Consider the following 19,299-nt stretch of genomic DNA (forward strand, 5'->3'; position numbering starts at 1 on the left):
TTCGGTTAGCGTGGAACGTATCTAAGCGTTATAGGGGGGTCTACAGTATAAATTAGGTACCGTAAGTCTAATACAGTACTGTAATTTTATACATTTCTTGTGAAAGAAACATTTCTTATTCAACGGCCATAAAAATTATTTATAGTAATGATGTCTCCAAAGGTCAAGTTATTTTTCTGTGAAAAATTCGTTATCAGAAATCGTGGCCGCCGTTTCATGTGCTGTTCCGTGACGAAAACAAACTTAAGCAATGGCTACATCAAACGATGCACACTCGGTAAGTAATCCTATAATTTTTTGTTTATAGCATAGTTTATAGAGATTATTCCCAAAAAATTATACATGTTTTGGAAATGTTGAGTCAAATTAATCTAGAATCGGTTAATTTTATGGAAGAAAACCTTTCAAACAGCTGTAGTCCGTAAACTTCACACGTGTCGGGCTGTGATTGGCTTATGTATTTAAGGATTCCTACAACGTAAAATTCTTATAAAGTGGAACGTATCTAAGCATTATAGGGGTGTCTAATGTATATTACTTAGAGAAGTCTTTTAGTTTTGGAATAAAAAGTTTCTACGCTCTATCTTTATTAGAACTCTATTTATTGAATATTTTATTCTGAGGTCACGTGATGACATCAGAATTTCCGGGTTTCTTTCGGTAACAAATCCGCCCCTGGTCAGAGTCAGATGGTAAGGAAAAGTCAGAGTAGGAGTTGGTAGATTTTTATGTGACTCCATAGCCCTGGGTAGTACAAAACTACTTCTAGCCACATTCCTCATCAAGTAATAACTCATACAGGGGGTAGTGCTGAAGAGTGGTTCTTGGCAGATAGCTCTATCTCCAACAAAAGCCTTCTGTTTGCTGTCTTAACTAGAGTTGCCTTCATCAGTGCACACTTCTTTTATGACTAAATGTATAACGTGTGCCCAGCATGTTGTGTGAAACAATCTCATGCACATTAGTATGAGTTTCAAAGCAGCAGCATTCATATACAGAGTGTTGTCTGTCAAAAGTCCAACAAAATTGTCTAACTCAATATTCAAAAGTTTAAGAGATGCAAACACTTCTTTGACAATGATATCACTGTTGCACTTCTCTACAATCTGTGACTGCACTATATAATGGTGGTTTGTAGGTTCCAAGGTACACAACCAATGTATTTACAACTTTCTTGTTTTCACATCAACTAACTCATGTAGTATTAGCAGAATGTCGGGATCTCTACGCATTTATGCAGTAGTATCTAAGTCTGTTTCCCATATTGGGGAGAATTGTGCACAATGTGCATTCACTAGGCAAGTTTTCATTCAGAGATAGTTTTAAATTAGACTTCATCCACTTTCGGAAAGACCCTTCATGACAGAAAATGTTCAAGGGTATTCAGGCAGAACAGAATACAGAAACTATGTCTTGCCATGATGAAGGTTTTACAACTTCCAGAAGCAAGGTAAATGGCAAGGTTCTGTGCTTGCTGCTCCTACTCTTGTCCTTACAATGTTTTGGACTTGATATATGTGTACTCACAATGGATTTCTTCTCATAGCTGACCAGAGTATTGCAGTACTTGCAGCACAAATTTTCATCTTCCACTACAAATCCTTCATTAGGAAATTTACATAATCGGAGCTGTAACCAGTATTTTAGGCATTATCTTAAGATACAATGAAATACACTTAATTAGAAATTTGGTTTATTCAAATCTCTATAGAAATATATCAGATATAATTAATGGTTACCAGATACTGGGAATGTGGGAGCTATGTTGCCAACCGTTTGAAACAAAAAGTTGCTACCTTTAAAAAAGTTTTAAAAAATATTTAAATACTTTTTGCTATCAAAATTTTAAAAGGTTGCTAATTTTTTGCTACTTAATTGAACAAATATAAAAATATCAAACTATCCAAAATAAAAGTTTAAAAATAAACAAATATTTTATTTAACAAAACATTAAATATACTTGTGAGCATTATGTTGCCCTCTTTATTCCTAGACTTATTACACCGTCACTGGACATAAGATAAGCCTTAGAAAATCACTTTATTTTCTCAAAATGTATGCATTTCGGACCTTAAGTTCCTCATCAGCTTTTTTTACAAATATTTATGAAACTGACACATTCACATCTACAAAATGCACAATAAAATTCCGAAGTTTGGTAAATTACCGATAAGAAATCATTGATTACAGATCATGTTCCAGGTGTTTGGTTAAACTTGCTGATTCGATATTTACAGTAGTATAATTAATACTACTGTAAATATTGAATCAATGATTTGTTATCAGTATTTTACCATATAATTGAGATTTTATTGTGCATTTTGTAAATGTGAATGTGTCAATTTCATAAATATTTGTAAAAAAAAGCTGATGAGGGACTTAAGGTCTGAAATGCATACATTTTGGGAAAATAGTGATTTTCTAAGGCTGATCTTGTGTCCAGTGATGGCATAATTAGTCTAGGAATAAAGAGGCCAACATAGTGTTCACAAGTATATATGAAGGCTAGACAAGAAGCATATTATAATAAAAACCGTAAATTTTTATTTAATATTAATTACAAAAAAATACTGCAATTTTTCCAAAAGGAAATGATTAAATCTTTATAAGATATGAAGATAAAATTTTTAATATTTAAAAATTATACCAACAGAGAGTACACAAAAGTAATGTAAACTTAATAGAAAAAATAATTACAAATTTTAATAGTATAAATAAGAACTGAAATAGGGTAAACAAGATTTCTATATTGTGTTTTCACATGGATATATAAAAATAAGAAAGTCTCTATTTTTGGCTTATTTGGATGTAGGTTTCCACTGATGCTAGGATGCAGGTTTCCACTGTTGCTACAGCCCTAAAAAAAATTATTATCTTGCTGACAAGTTGCTATGGTTGGCAATTAGGTAGTGAGAGACAAGGTGTGCAAGTTTGACTGGGCTGAGGGAAAAAAAAACACAGCAACTTTGACAAAGTTCCTTAATTCTGCTTTATCCAAAAATTTATGCTTTATTCTGCTTTATTGCTTAATTACTTTTGCATAATAACTGGAAATGATATGGTATGCACTCATTTCATGGTTTCAGTAAGCAATCCATGTCAGATTTGGATATTGCTTTATCTGCTTTTGGGTTGCCTTAGTTATAACCATATCCATTCATGGTGCTGCTTATTCTGGTTTTTAGTTCGGAAGCAAAGATCAGATGAAGGTCTGGGTAGTGTAACTGGCAATACATCTGCATGGTAAGCAGGAATTGCACGTTTGAGTCCTTCTCCTGTCCAATCTTTTCTTTCAGAATATTCTAAACTTAAATTTAATTTAATTCTAATTATTAAATTTATCAGGAGAACAGCTAAACCACCTATCTCTAGCCAAACTGAGTTGCTATCTAATTAGTTATTAGGCTCAACATAGACCAATAGATAATCTGACAGATCTTTTGGTAATAGAAATGTGCTGGGTTGTTGTTTATTATGTAAATTACACAATCAATCGGCAAGAAGGAAGTGCAGCTAACCATTCTTTCACAGTTAAGAAAATATTGTGGCAATATAAATTAAAACTTTCAGTTGTATGAAATATGTTGTAAATTCCCGATCTTACAATGGTGGAAGCAATTGTTTCCAATCAAACCCCAACCACTCGTAATGTAATCCGAGTAAATTTTCTTTTTAGCGAAGTTTTACATTTAACAAATATTCTGCCAAATCCGAGAGAAAANTTATGTATAATATAAAAATAGTAATAGTTTAGAGTAGATATAAAAGATTACTTACAACAGAAAGAAAAGAAAAAACAGGTAACAAAGAAAAGATTTCCCTGAAGAGTCGAAACATTATCGGTACATATAATTTGCCCCATTAATTTTCCAAGCTTATGAAAGATACAATAACATTTATTATTAGAATGTACATAATGTTAAGATCATAATTTGAAAACTGAGTATAGAGTGTCCCAAAAGATAGTTTATAACTTCAAACTTTTATATCAGGACTTTGAATTGACATATAGGAACTTACTGAACATATTGAAGTGGACTGAGCACAAAAAATTTTTGAGTCGGTACCATTTAAACCATAGTATGTGTTTGTATGTCAATTCAAAGCCACAACATAAAATTTTGAAATTGTAAACTACCTTTTGGGTCACCCTGCATTTTCAAAATTTTAGACTTACAATTTTAAAATAATGTACAATTTACATTAATTTTAAATGTACAGAAGTAAAATTAATCCTAATAATAAAGTTAGCATAAATTGAATTTATGTAAACATTAATGAAAATAACAATTTTTTGCCATTTGCAGAAATACAAAGTTAAAAAAATATTCTATATACATTTGTACTATAACCATAATGATAATGTAATATGTAAATAAAATAATAAAATTGATATATAATAAAATTTAACAAACAACTTATTGAAACATACTTTCAAATTATCAGTGGTCCACTTTCAACAAAAAAATAAAATTGTTATTATCTTCTCATGATTGAAAATTTGGAATAATTTATTATTAGTGTTAGTAAACTTTCCATCTCTTTATACAGTCAAACCTGTCATTAACAGAAAATTTCTTCAGTCCCTTAAACTTTTTGCAAAAAGTAATGTAAATTAACCTGTATATAGCGGAACCTCTCCAGTGTGGAAATGGAAAGGAAAATCAGTCCATATAATGTCGATTTTCTGTTTTATCACAAATTTAACAAGTTTATAAGCCTAGCATGTATAAATCATAAAAAAAGTCAAAGAATACACATACATAATACAGAATAGCAAAATATAACTACTGTATTACAGTAATTTTATTGGGATTTGAACATAAAGTTTTTGCATATACTTATTAATGTTTTTACTTATAATTACATCACATATTTATGTTAAGTTGTGAAATTTAACACATTATTCCTGATGTGAGATTGTATTCTTTGTTTTAAAGCTTATTTTAAACTTTTTACATCACATTTGGTTTGAATAAAATCAAGTCAAAATCTCTGCAGATAAAATGCACATCGAGCATATTATGCATGCATTTTAAGTTTCATAAAGAATATTACACTATACAAACAGTAAAAAAATACTTGTACAGTGTATAGGGAAGATGCTTTTAAACTCTAAACTCTTTGTGTCAAATGTGATTTTGTAAGTTTCGTTTGGAAAATTTTGAACTAAAGAATACAAAACGTATGGGCCCCAAAAGTTGTTTAATAATTTCTTTCTGCAATTTCTCTTCAAGATTGAAGAATAACAACTCATCAATTTGCAACAAATCTTAGTGTGTTACAGATATATATTGTTGAAACATTATATCCACTTGAAATGGTTGTAACACATGTTGATGATTGTGTTCTGCATGCAGTTTGTTTTTTTTCTTATGAAAAAACCAAACTGAATTGAGTATAATTTTGTTGGACAAAGGTAGACAGCTGTAAGCTTTTATTTTATTATTAAATTGGTTACTCATTTTTATCTTAGAGAACTTTTTTATGGATGAATAAAAAAAATTAAAGTTAAAATAAAAATATTTGTTATTAACCGAAAATTTGTTTTAGTGGATGATTATTGTTCAGTTGAGTCACTGTATTTGATTAATGCGATTTTGATAGACACGGTAACATCGAGAAATTTATTAATTGCATTAATCAAGTTACCTATAGTAGGTAATCTGTATATTCACATTTTTCACTGGATGCTCTCTGTGTTTAAAAACAAAATTATTTTATCTGTGTTGTTTGAATCATTCTTGTGTATTGTCAATAGTAAGGATGAATTGCAATGGAAAAAGCAAAGCTTTCTGTTGTGTTCCAAATTGCACTTTCAAAGCCTTACGGGAGCCCAATACAAGTTTTCGCCTGTTCCCACATAAAAAACACATGATTATTTGGAAATCAGAATTCAGAGAAGCTCATAAATACAGTATAACTGATAGAAAGAGTAGATTTGACTGTTAAGAACTGGCAAAAAAGTTTCCCAATTGTCCAGCTTTATATAATAAACTGGTTATGCTGTTAATTTTAAAGGATTTTTCCATAAAGTTTAAAATGCCAGTAATTTCGTCTCGAACACAGGGCTGAATTTAAGCATTTTAAGGTCCTAATCTGAGTAAAGGGATGGTAAGGCCCTTACCATCCCCCTTCACATTTTTAGAAGTCAGTCATTAAAAGAAAAGAATTAGCATAAACATATTAACTGTTTTTAATTTTGTGTAGTATTTAAAGTATGTTTTGTTGGTGTGCAAAAAAATTTTTATTACAAAATTTGACTTCAATTTTCTTTCATGTAGAAATTTTTGAGGCCTACTGAAACTCGAGGCTCTAAGCGAAAAGGTAACATAGCTTACTTGCAAATATGGCCCTGATGGACATATGTCAAAAGCTAATGTGTTTTAACACAAAGAGCACAAATGCATAGAACAATCTCACTCATTTGTTTCTATAATACCACATGTAATGATGTGTCCCATTAGCAATAATTGTTCTCCTATAAAATTTCTCAATAAACAGCTACAAGCAGCATATATCACATCAGACAGTAATATATGATTAATTTTACATTGATTAGTTACAAGTGACCCAGATAAAGTAGCCATTTTGTAAAAATGCAGCACCCTCTATAGTGCATGAAAAACGTAAATAGCGAAAACTGTCTACTACGAAAGAGTTGCTTGATCCCTTGGGATTCCATTATAGACAGATTTGACTGTAATTAGAGAGAATTTAAGCAAATTTTTACTAAAAACAGAAACTTCTGCAAACATTCTGTCCAAATTCTCTCTGGTTATATAAAATTTTAGAATTTTAATACAGCTATATAGATTAATCTTCACTAAGCACAAATTATAATCTCCATCTAAAATCTGTATATATTCAAGAGTAATCTAGTTTAGAGAATTTGGATAGCACAACTGTTTTAGAGAAGTTTAAGGTTTGAGCTTTGCTCTGAGCAAATTTCTAACTGTTTCTAAATTAAATTAAATAATAAAAATTTGCTTAAATTCTCTAATTATTAGCAGATTGCAATTCTGTAAACATTAAAAAATTATTCTGAACCATCAATTTCTAGTTATAAATATATGATCCAGTATAAAATTTAAAGATGTTGACTTCTACATATACATATATAAAACAACACTGGAAATTTTTAATACAGTAGGTGTCACTTATTGTAATCAGAGGGAGGAGAGATTGATTTATCCAAAATTTTCCACAAACACAAGTACCAATTTTTAATTGTCATCACTGATAATTTGTTAACCATTTTTCTTTCTCAGTCTGGTTTTTGTTTTTGTTCTTGCTTTGCCCAAATTTTCCCTATTGTTTTAACCAAATTTGGGAATGCAATTTCCCCCTTGCTTCAGACTCTTATACCCATGCCAATAAAACAACGTTTTGTTTCAAATTTATATCCTATTTAACTAACCAGTTGTTAAAAATGTCAATTGTCATCCAGGCATTTGAACAGTAATCCACTAGTAAATGTTTCACACCTTTAAGAACATCTAGTATTTTTGCTTTTTCCAATCATTAGAAATCTTTGTTTCTGGCTTTTCATATTAGCACAGCAAAGAACTAATATACTTCTTCAGTGGTAATCCAGCACTTATTTCAGCACTTATGCTTAAACATAAAAGTATGATTAAGCATTGCATGGAAGTAAAGTGTTGTTTCATTGCATTTCCTCAGCTGATTCTTCTGCTTAAACAGATACATTTTTTCAAAAACATTACTAAAGCAATACTAGCTCAACTTCCTATCTCTTCCAGTCTAATTTCTCTTGTAAATCATGTTCTCATTTTGTCCTGCTGACATTTCAATATTCACTCTATACTGTTTTTCAAAATCTTACACAAAACTGACTGAAATTTCCAACTGTGCAGAAGCATTGCATTGGTTCATTTTTGGCAACTTATCATAGCATTCTAAAATTTCAAATTTATCTTTAAGGGGCAAATCTATGCATTTCTTACTTGCATCTTCCATCATTTTAAGAGATATAGTACAGTACTGTACTTTAACAGGCTTACAGACTTATAACAGTTATTAACTGTTTACTTAGTTAATAACATTCAACTAACAAAAGTCAAACTTATTAGTAATGTAATAATAATTATAAGTGAATTTCTGTAATGTAATTTAATTTATGTTTTGGAACATGATGATTCTGATAATATTAGTTGGCTGATAATAATATTCATGATTACAATACGTGATACCTATTGTATATTCTCAATTCATTTTAATAAACAACTATCAAAATTTATACTTAAAATTTATATATTGTAATAAATTATAAAATTAATTATATTAAAACTGAAATCTTAACTTTTACATTTTATAGAATATTATACATTTTATATTAATTATTAATATAATTTTATATATGTTACAAAATTTGATAACTAAGTTATATTACTATTCTATTATACTAAGCTGATCCAGAAAGTAAGTACCATTTGCGCATATCTCCTGCACAAAAGTCATGCATGCATAGTTACATCCTTCAACTCCAGAACAAATTATTGTAGCCATTTTGTTTCGATTACATTAACATTTGAAGTCATTGTTTGTTGGATTGATTGTCATGTTTAAAACAATCAATCAGCCACCAACTGTGAAATAAGAGCCGTTATCAATTTTTTGAATGTGAGAAATGTTTGACCTTGTGAAATTTATCATCAGATAAATGAAACTTACGGAGAGAATGCAACGAGTGAAAGTATGGTGTGAAAGTGGGTTAGGATGTTTAACAAAGGAAGGGAAAATGTCCATGACAAGGAGCACAGTGGACACCTGTCATTGATCAGTGAAGAATTGGTGCACTGCATTGATGAACAAGTTTGTTCCAATAGGCAATTCACGATTTCTGATTTGTCAATGCTTTTTCAAAACATTTCACAACCTTTATTACACAAAATTGTGACTGAACATTTGCAGTATAAAAAATTATGTGCACAATGGGTACCAAAAACATAACAAATGTTCAAAAACAGAAACACGAGGGAGCAGCCTTAGAGTTTTTGCAGCATTATGCAACAGAAGGAAATGATTTTTTGAAAAGGATTGTCACAGGCGATGAAACATGGATTTGTCATGAGACACCTGAAACGAAATGACAATCACTGGAATGGTGGCATACTGGTTCCCCAAAATCCAAGAAAGCAAAGCTACCTCTTTCTTCAAGAAAAATCATGTGCACCATGTTTTGGGACTGCCAAGGAATTTTGTTAGTGAACTGGATGGAACAAGGCACAACAATCAACACTACAGCTTATTGTGAGACATTGAAGAAGTTATAGCACGCAACACAGGACAAAAGGCACGGACTACTGATTTCTGGCATTGTGTTCGTGCATGACAACGCACAATTGCATACTGCACGCATAACGGTGACGCTGCTTGATTCATTGTGCTGGGAACAATTCTGTCACCCTCTTTATAGTCTGGACCTAGCTCCATCCGACTTCCATTTACTTTCTCATCTCAAGAAATTTCTTGCTGTCCACCTCTTTGCAAGTGATGATGAGATCAAGGTAAATGTCCAGAACTGGTTCAGGTCGCAAACAGCCAAATTCTACAAAGTGGGTATGTTGCAATTAGTGCCAAGATATGACACATGCCTTAATTTGCATGTGGTGAATATGTTGAAAAGTAGTTTAAGGTATGTAGATTTTTCTGTAATAAAATATATATGAAAACAAATTGCAAACCTTTTTTAATATCCAAATGATACTTTCTGGATAAGCTTAGTATATATATAAAAGTGCACAAGGTAAATGAAAACAGGCCAATATATTAATTATTATTCCTTCTACAAGCTTATTCATTTTTCACATACAAGTCTTTTTTTTATTGTGTCAATATCATTGTTTATAATGCTGATAATTGTGAAATCCCAATCATTACTGTGAGAAAGGAGATGCTTTATGCCTTTCTCATAGTAAACAGTATCTCTTTACTGCCAACAATGGTGAACTGACACCCACACAGAGGATCTATTCCCATGAGAAAACAAACTGACTGTCATCTGTGTGACCTAAAATTATTCAGGTGATTGGATGAACAATGACTAACTAAGTGACTGAATAGGTAGCAGTCAAAAAGTTTGGTTTGGGTGTGCAATGGAGAATTTGGGACTTTTACAAGTGCAGAGCAAGAGAATAAAGAACTATTCCCTCAAAAATTAAAGAATTATAATTAAATTAATTTTTATTAATTTAATTATAATTATTAAATTTAATAAGAGATAGCACCTAACACCTACCTCTAGGCCAAAATACTTAGCATTTAATTATTAACAGTAGCAGTATTATAGCCTAATCAAATACAATAATTGTTTGGCTTTATTAAAATTATTGTTAACATACATTAGTATTAATTAAAGGTGGTAACATCTGTTAAAACAATTTCTAAATTGTGAAAAATTTAAATTTTGACATTAACATTATTTAAATAATGGGGCTGCAATTTTCAAATTGAAGACCATATGCACACTGGTGTCTGTCTGTCTGTCCTTCCTTAATCTTGAGAACGGAGTTAGATAGATGAAAGTCAAAACCAGATATGGAAAGCTTAAGAAGTGCAGAAGGCCTCAATTACTAACTATATACAAACTTCTGGTTTGGACTAGAATTCACATCATTTCAATTCAAAAATTCTCTCCAGAATGGAGTTATTGTAATTGTAATTATTATCTTTATTGGCATAGAAGGCTTTCGCCTGTTACAAGGGAATTTTATTTTAAAGAAACACATATTGACATCTCATATAATAATATTTTAACAACATTAATATTTTCTATTTACTAATCTATAAAATTATATTAATAATTTGTCACAATTATCATTTAATTAGTTGTTTAACATAGTTATACAACATATAAATCATGTTAATATTAGCTCTATCAAATGTCTTATACATTTCCAATTCAGTAGTACACTTAGCCAGCGGCCCAATCTGAAGCCTTTGTAGTTTATCCTTTTCATTATGATATTCACACATAATATGAATTTTAGATAAATTTTTGGTACAATTTGGACATTTAGATTGGGTGTAATCTATATATTTATCATTTATAATTATTCCATTTTTATTTAACCTAATCTGTATAAAAACTTTTTAATGTTGAAAGCTATATTTGTCAATATATAGTTATTATTTACTGAATAATTTAGAATTATTGTATACTAGCTTATGTTTTCTCGTTTTCGTATATCTTCAATGTCTTGAATAATAGAGTATTCCATAACTCTATATATTATTTCTTTACTATACTGCTCCATATAAATGTGTATGGTCAATAAACAGTTTAATAGAAAATCCATATTTATTTACTATCTTTCATAACTGAATTATCCAACTTCATCTTAAGTCCGTTTCCCTTGATTTGTGATATAGTAAGAACAACAATTTTGTTGTTATATCTTCAGCCTTAATAATTTTGAGTAAAAACCTTAAATATCTTTTTATTAGTATAGTATTTAATCTGAATCTATTTGTTTCTAATCTTAAAGTGCTACCTGGGATATTAAATTCTAGCTGGAATATCTTACATATAAATATATTCTGTATTTTTTCAGTCATTAAATTTTTCCATGCTCCAAACTGGGGCAGCATATCCCATTGAGTTCATCACAATCAAATTAAAAAGTTGAAAATGTGTACATAAGTTCTTTATTTTTACCTTACAAAATAGACCAATTAAATTATTGCAATTTTTGCTTTATTTAGTGAATTTTTATAGTGTTTTTCAAATGGGAGATTAGGTGTGAATATTACTCCTAAAAATTAATTTTCTTCACTATCTTCACTTCTTCTTTATTAATAAAAAAAAGACATATGCTTTTTGGGTACGTTACTTTCGTTTCTAAATATCATAATTGTTGATTTTTTTTAATTTATTTTAACTCTTAACTTTTCTAAATACTCACAAATTTGTTGGATTTATTAACAATACAGTCATTCTGGTCATATATCTAATTCCATTCTGGAGTTAGATATATGACCAGAATGATAACAGTATTGTTAACAGCATAAGTATGATATACAGGGGCAAGATAGTACTAAAATTGAGAGCACTGTTATGAAAAATTGCAACTTGGCATTGTGACAATAGCACAATAAACAATTGCTCATTCCTGAATTTAAAATATACAAACATTTACTCTTAGAAATAATTTATCTTATAAAAACAATAATTATTATTTTTATTATATTAAGAAATTTTACAAAATTTGAATTTAATAAACTTTTACTTTTTATAAGTAAATAAAATGCAAAATATAAGCTATATAGAGCCATTTAAAATCACTTCTTATATTGGTTAATAACTTGAAATTTAGACCAGTGACATTAATTCAGAAAAAATTTAATTGGTAGACTAAATACTAGTTCATATATATGTTTTTGTGGATTTATATATTATCTTCTAATTTGTGAAACATTTAAAAAGTTTCAACAATAATTGATCTAATTCATAATCAAAACAATTTATTTTTACCTGCATGAACAGCAGGATGTAATGTTTTAACTCGTCCTCCTAACATTTCCGGAGCTCCTGTTAAATCAGAAACATCTCTGAAATATATAAATGACATATTATTAATATTATTATTATCTAAAACCTAAAATTATTTAATCTCTCTCATTTTAATAAGATAAAAAGATGAAAAAATGTTACACTAAAAGATCTTTCCTAAGATATATTCATATTTGATTTATAGAAACATAAAAAATTAGTGCAGTGTGTAGCGTCTTTGTAATCCAAAAAGATAATTGGTAGACGAACGAACAGCAATTGGTTAGAAAACGTTACGTTTTATTTAAAAATTTCTAATTCAGATGCATTTCGGGTTGGCTTATATTCCCAACCCCTCTTCAGTGCTGTTAAAATTACACAAAAAATTAAGGTTAGTTTTACGACATTGGTGAGTAGGAACATAACTAAAATGCGAGGTGATGATAACATAAAATGCTTACTTGTCATATAATGGTACAGCATAGATGTATTTTACAAAATTTTTAATTACATAGTAGTATGGTTATAACCTATGATATGAAAAAAGTGGTATAAGGGGGAGGCTGTTTAACACATCATTTATCCGGTGTTCACCAAGTGACAGAATAATTCTGTTACTCGGTGAACACCGGATAACACCAGTTGTTAATTTTTGTACTATGTTCCTTTTTGTATCGGAAATAATACATTTTAACTAAAATGTAAGTGTGTATTGATATTTTTTAAATTAATATTCTATGTTATACGGTTCTTCATATAAATGATGTGTTAAACAGCCCCCCTTATACCACTTTTTTCATATCATAGGTTATAACCATACTACTATGTAATTAAAAATTTTGTAAAATACATCTATGCTGTACCATTATATGACAAGTAAGCATTTTATGTTATCATCACCTCGCATTTTAGTTATGTTCCTACTCACCAATGTCGTAAAACTAACCTTAATTTTTTGTGTAATTTTAACAGCACTGAAGAGCGGTTGGGAATATAAGCCAACCCGAAATGCATCTGAATTAGAAATTTTTAAATAAAACGTAACGTTTTCTAACCAATTGCTGTTCGTTCGTCTACCAATTATCTTTTTGGATTACAAAGATGCTACACACTGCATTTGATGATACAGCAACCACGTCCTCTACAATAAAAAACTAGTTAAATTAAGCCAAATAATTATCAAACTTTACATACATTTAATTTTCAATAAAAACTTTCATATTGGCAATATATTAATAAACTAATAAATAAACACATTTACAATTTAATATAACTTCGCTAACAAATGAACACTATTAATATTACATCTATGTTTTATGGTATATCTATGATGATGATGATGATGTAGATATAATGTAGTCTCAGTAAAAATTTAAGAAATTTTTAATAAAATCAATTATAATCATCTTCCATACACAACCTATCAAAATTACAATTATGTACTATTTAAAGTATTCAATTTAAGAACTAACCTTATTAAAACTATTAAAAAATAAAATAATAAGACAAATTTGAATTATTTACATTAGTATTAATTAAAGGTGGTAACATCTGTTAAAACAATTTCTAAATTGTGAAAAATTTAAATTTTGACATTAACATTATTTAAATAATGGGGCTGCAATTTTCAAATTGAAGACCATATGCACACTGGTGTCTGTCTGTCTGTCCTTCCTTNATACTTAAAATGGAAAGTAAAGAAACATATTTCAGCAGTCGCATTGGAACAGGCATCATCTGACATGTATAGTATGCCATGGAAAACAAAACCAATTGATGTTGCAGCAAACTACGGCTGTACAGTACTACAGCTTGCCAAATTCAGAACTAATCAGTTTCAAAAATAATTGATTTTCTAGAAGCCAGATATTTGATCTTTTACTGTATACATAAATAAAAGTATTCTGAATAATTTTTCTTTTTTAAAATTGGATCTTCTGAAGATAAATGCACTGAATTTTGGATATGCTTACATTATAAGTATATAATTTGATTTCAGAAGGCCAAATTTTATTTTATTGTTATCTTTGAAGATATGTTTTAACTGGGTGGGGGGGAAATCACACCCAAGATTGGATCAAGACAGGTAAAAAAATTCCAGGAATTTTTCAAGGGTGATCGTCTGGATAAGTTGGTCCTGTCTCTCACCACCTGTTTGCCCCATTGTGGGCTTGTTCAAACTCATAACGGGCTTGCTAAAAGAAGGCTATCTTAGCGTCCACAGGACAGAATGAGTTAATAAATAACAATTAAAAGTAAAAACAATTTTAGTGTTACATATATTTTTTGTTAACATTTAATAATTTTTTAAGCTTTTAATAACTGATGTAATGTATTTTTGTAAAATTAATTATTTGTTACTGCAAATTTTAAAAATGTTTGGAATAATTACTTTTTTTGTATGAATCGGTTCTTCTGAAACTGAATTTAATGCAGTTTTAAAAATTTAATTTAAAATAAATATTTTTGATTTCAGAAATACAGTTGAACTTAGTTTGTTATTGCAGGGGTGCACAACCTGCAACCTGCGGGCCACATACGGCTCCCTATCAATGTTTATGCGGCCCGCGGACGGTACAGGCCAAATCCCTTCTTTCGAAGTTTCTAAGTGTAGAACTTTTTCCCTTTCACAAAGTCATTAACACCCAACTGTTTTATGACTTTCCCTGAGGTGAGAAATGGGGGATTGTTCTATAAATAAGTCTATTTTTAGCTAACACTTTCTGCTTTAGATATCGAACATTTTAAAATGATGTTAGAACGTCATTTCCGATGCTATCGGGAAGTTTCTATTTTGGTGGGAAATCTTCAANTCTTGAAAAAGTACGAGGGGAAAAAGTTTTAAATGCGCTCTTTCAATTTTTACATCTCAATCAGTTTATCTTTTTAACAAATTTAAAAGATAAACTGGACTAAAAGGAATGGAATTTCTCTACGAGAAACTGACCAATTTTATAGTTAGTTAAATAATAAAACACGTGACTCTTATAAACACGTATCGTAATTATATAATAATGTGATCGTAATTATACAAAACGTAACCATGAGTTCTAAAACACGTGGCAATAATTTTTTCAATTTAAATCACGTGTTTTACAATAAAATTTTTCAGTTTATGAACATTATATAACTTTATATTCCTTAAATTCATATTAATATTACACGAGGGAGGTTTTTCGGACATAAGTTTTAATGTAATATATCGATTGCTAAATATTTATCATTTTAAATATAAACATAACCGTTAAAAAAGTTAAATTTGCAAGATAATTTAACAATTTAGAATGATAATGTGGAAGATAATTATACATACCGATTTCCATTTTGCTTACGAGAACCCGAACACCAGCAAGAGAAACTAGAAAATAGACAATTTCAATTCACGTATTAATACTTTGAAATGTTGATAGATGGCACTTAATCCTAATTTGGCCCTTCTTCAGAAAAGGTTGTGCATCCCTGGTTATTGATTTAGAAAAATGGAATTTAATAAAGAATGTAATAAATGATAATTATTTCACCATACTAATAAAAGAATCCACCATGTTTTTCAAAAAAATAAAATTATTTAAGCCATAAATTATATTTTTAATAAAGAATATTATACATAACTTATATAAAGAATTATTGATATCAAAAAATGATTTAATATTGTTATAAGTGTCATCTGCACACACTCAATAAAAATTCCATATTATATGTGTGATGTGAAGTAATGAACATTTTAACTAGTAGCTCAATCTACTTGGTAATTGTTAATGAAGTGTTAAACAATTATTCTATGCATGTAACATTGTTTTGTTTTAAACAACTTAATTATTGGGAAAACAGATAATTTTATTGTTTTTAAATACCTCTTATAAAATAATTTACATTTACATTACCTAACAGGTAATCCTGCATTTCTAATAGCCTTTGCTGTTCCTCCAGAAGCAACAAGTTTTAATCCAGCATTATGCAATCTCTTAGCAAAATCAATCAATCCAGTTTTATCCGACACACTCAAAATTGCTATTAAAAATAAGAATAAAGAAAATTTTATCATCAGAACAAAGTAACATTGATTATTATAATACAAAGAAAAGAGAGACTGATATTTCTAACATATTAATACAAGGAGATTTTTCAAAAGTAATTCTTATAAAATCAATAATAAATATAATTTATTATTATTTTTGCTAACTTAAAAATACCTACTTAGTTTAATTTAACACTAAAAAGTTAATGATACAAATAGTAATTTCTTATTTTCTAATTTTATTTAATTTTATAATTATTATCTTTATTAGTAAAAAAAAACAATTAATATTAGTTATATACATACAGTGGTACCTCAGGATACGAAATTAATCCGTTCCGAAACTGAGATCGTATCATGAAAATGTCGTAAGGTGGATCATCTTTTCCCATACGATTATATGTAAAACCAAATAATTCGTTCCAACGCGAAAAACATACTCAAATTAAAGCCAAGTAATACATTAAAAAAATAACTGTAGTAAGAAAAACAAATGAAAAATGCGAACTAATGTAACGTCGTATGGTGAGTTTTTGTTCGTATCGTGGAGCAAAAATATGTTCGAATTTCATGTCGTATCCTGAAAATTTCGTATGCTGGGGCGTTCGTAACCTGAGGTACCACTGTATATGAATGGGAGATTACAGGTGGCTTTTTTCAGCTCCTTCCAAAACAATATTTGAAAATATCTATATTTAAAATACTTTCTTCAATGCATACTCATATATACTATAAACTAATTTAATGATATAATAAAAATAACTAATAATTATTATAATTTAAAATTAATAATAAATGGTTAAATATTCCTATTATGAGAATCTGAAGAATTATACATCAAATTTTATTAACGATGCAAGGAAATTTATAATAGGAACATTTGTGTTATGCAAATTTTTACACTTTTTTTGCATTTACATTTGCTTGAAATGTGATAAGGATATATTGTATATCATATATTATACTGTATATTACTCTATATTATATATTTATATAGATATGAATAGTCTTCACAATTATTTTAGTAAAAACAAATTAAACAACATATGAAAGAATTTCAGAAGTAATATATACAGACAAAATTTTACTAGATAATTTCTTGAAATGTATATTTCAATTTTACATTCAAAATTCGCTAATATTTGTTGAAGAATTATTTTTTTGAAACAATACTTTGATTTTAAAATTATTCAAATTACAAGTAACAGTATGCTAGATTTTATGTTTAAAATTTCAGAAATCAGAAATATATCATCACTAATTTTAAAAAATTGAAGAATTTCTAAAATTCAAAATAAACCTCATCCTCCTAAGCATTTAAAATTAATATATATTTTAATCCATTAATAAATAATTAAATTTTTAAATAATGAATCCAGTTAGGACAATTATAAACTTTTATATTATAATATAACAGCTGTATATAATATATTGAAATTATATTTTTTATATAAAGTTTCAATTTTATATAGCGTACAGTATATAACTTTTTTGGCTATGTTTTTCATGTACTTTTTCAAGATCAAATCATCTGTGAATGATTTGATCTTGAAAAAGTACGAGGGGAAAAAGTTTTAAATGCGCTCTTTCAATTTTTACATCTCAATCAGTTTATCTTTTTAACAAATTTAAAAGATAAACTGGACTAAAAGGAATGGAATTTCTCTACGAGAAACTGACCAATTTTATAGTTAGTTAAATAATAAAACACGTGACTCTTATAAACACGTATCGTAATTATATAATAATGTGATCGTAATTATACAAAACGTAACCATGAGTTCTAAAACACGTGGCAATAATTTTTTCAATTTAAATCACGTGTTTTACAATAAAATTTTTCAGTTTATGAACATTATATAACTTTATATTCCTTAAATTCATATTAATATTACACGAGGGAGGTTTTTCGGACATAAGTTTTAATGTAATATATCGATTGCTAAATATTTATCATTTTAAATATAAACATAACCGTTAAAAAAGTTAAATTTGCAAGATAATTTAACAATTTAGAATGATAATGTGGAAGATAATTATACATACCGATTTCCATTTTGCTTACGAGAACCCGAACACCAGCAAGAGAAACTAGAAAATAGACAATTTCAATTCACGTATTAATACTTTGAAATGTTGATAGATGGCAGGAGCTGACGATGGACCTTGACCGCTTATTTAATATTGAGAAATAGTTGCTTGTCTTAAAAATATTTTATTATTTCTTTTTTTAAAGATTTTAAAATCTTAATTTGGGAAATTATAAATTATTATTCGAAATTAAGGAATTATTCTAAATAAGATACTTATTATAATAATTTATTATACCAATATAATATTAATCAAGAGTTTTATATTCAAATTTGGAAAGAAATATTTTTTATTAGAGATGTTTAATTACATTTCCAACAAAAAATTTAATGAAAATAATAAATCGCCTGTAGATAAATATTGTGCATTCTTTAAAAAATAATGTGCAATATTTAAATAGGGCACATTATTTTTGCACATGAATTTGTATTAGAGAATTTTGTGGTGAATTAATGCTTACTAATATCTATGAGCAACTGTAATATATTGAGATAGTTATGTGCATAGAGCTGAAGGGAAATTTTCCCTTTAACCATTTAAAAAATTGCGATAAATATGCAATAATTACTTATTGATATGGTTTTCTAATAGTTAATTTAAATAAAAATAAATCAAACGTGTACAGTATATAAGCCTTACTCGATTTATTACAGTACAAATCTATTCCTCTATTAAT

At 28.5% G+C, this 19,299-nt stretch overlaps 1 protein-coding gene across 1 annotated transcript in view; it reads right to left on the reverse strand.

Moving 5' to 3' along the window:
- The window catches only part of LOC111630886 (bifunctional purine biosynthesis protein PURH-like), a 72,854-nt gene extending 54,125 nt beyond the window's left edge, over positions 1-18,729 (reverse strand). The window contains exons 1-3 of the mRNA XM_023375045.1: positions 18,579-18,729; positions 16,399-16,525; positions 12,497-12,573 (exon numbers count right to left, since the gene is read on the reverse strand). Of these exons, the coding sequence (XP_023230813.1) occupies positions 12,497-12,573; positions 16,399-16,525; positions 18,579-18,588 (214 nt within the window). The 5' untranslated portion in view covers positions 18,589-18,729. The remainder of the gene's footprint in view (positions 1-12,496; positions 12,574-16,398; positions 16,526-18,578) is intronic.
- Between the last annotated feature and the right edge of the window lie 570 nt (positions 18,730-19,299).

This window comes from Centruroides sculpturatus, unplaced genomic scaffold, assembly GCF_000671375.1.
Source record: "Centruroides sculpturatus isolate CEXI.00-Female unplaced genomic scaffold, Cexi_2.0 scaffold347, whole genome shotgun sequence".
NCBI classification, from domain to species: domain Eukaryota; kingdom Metazoa; phylum Arthropoda; class Arachnida; order Scorpiones; family Buthidae; genus Centruroides; species Centruroides sculpturatus.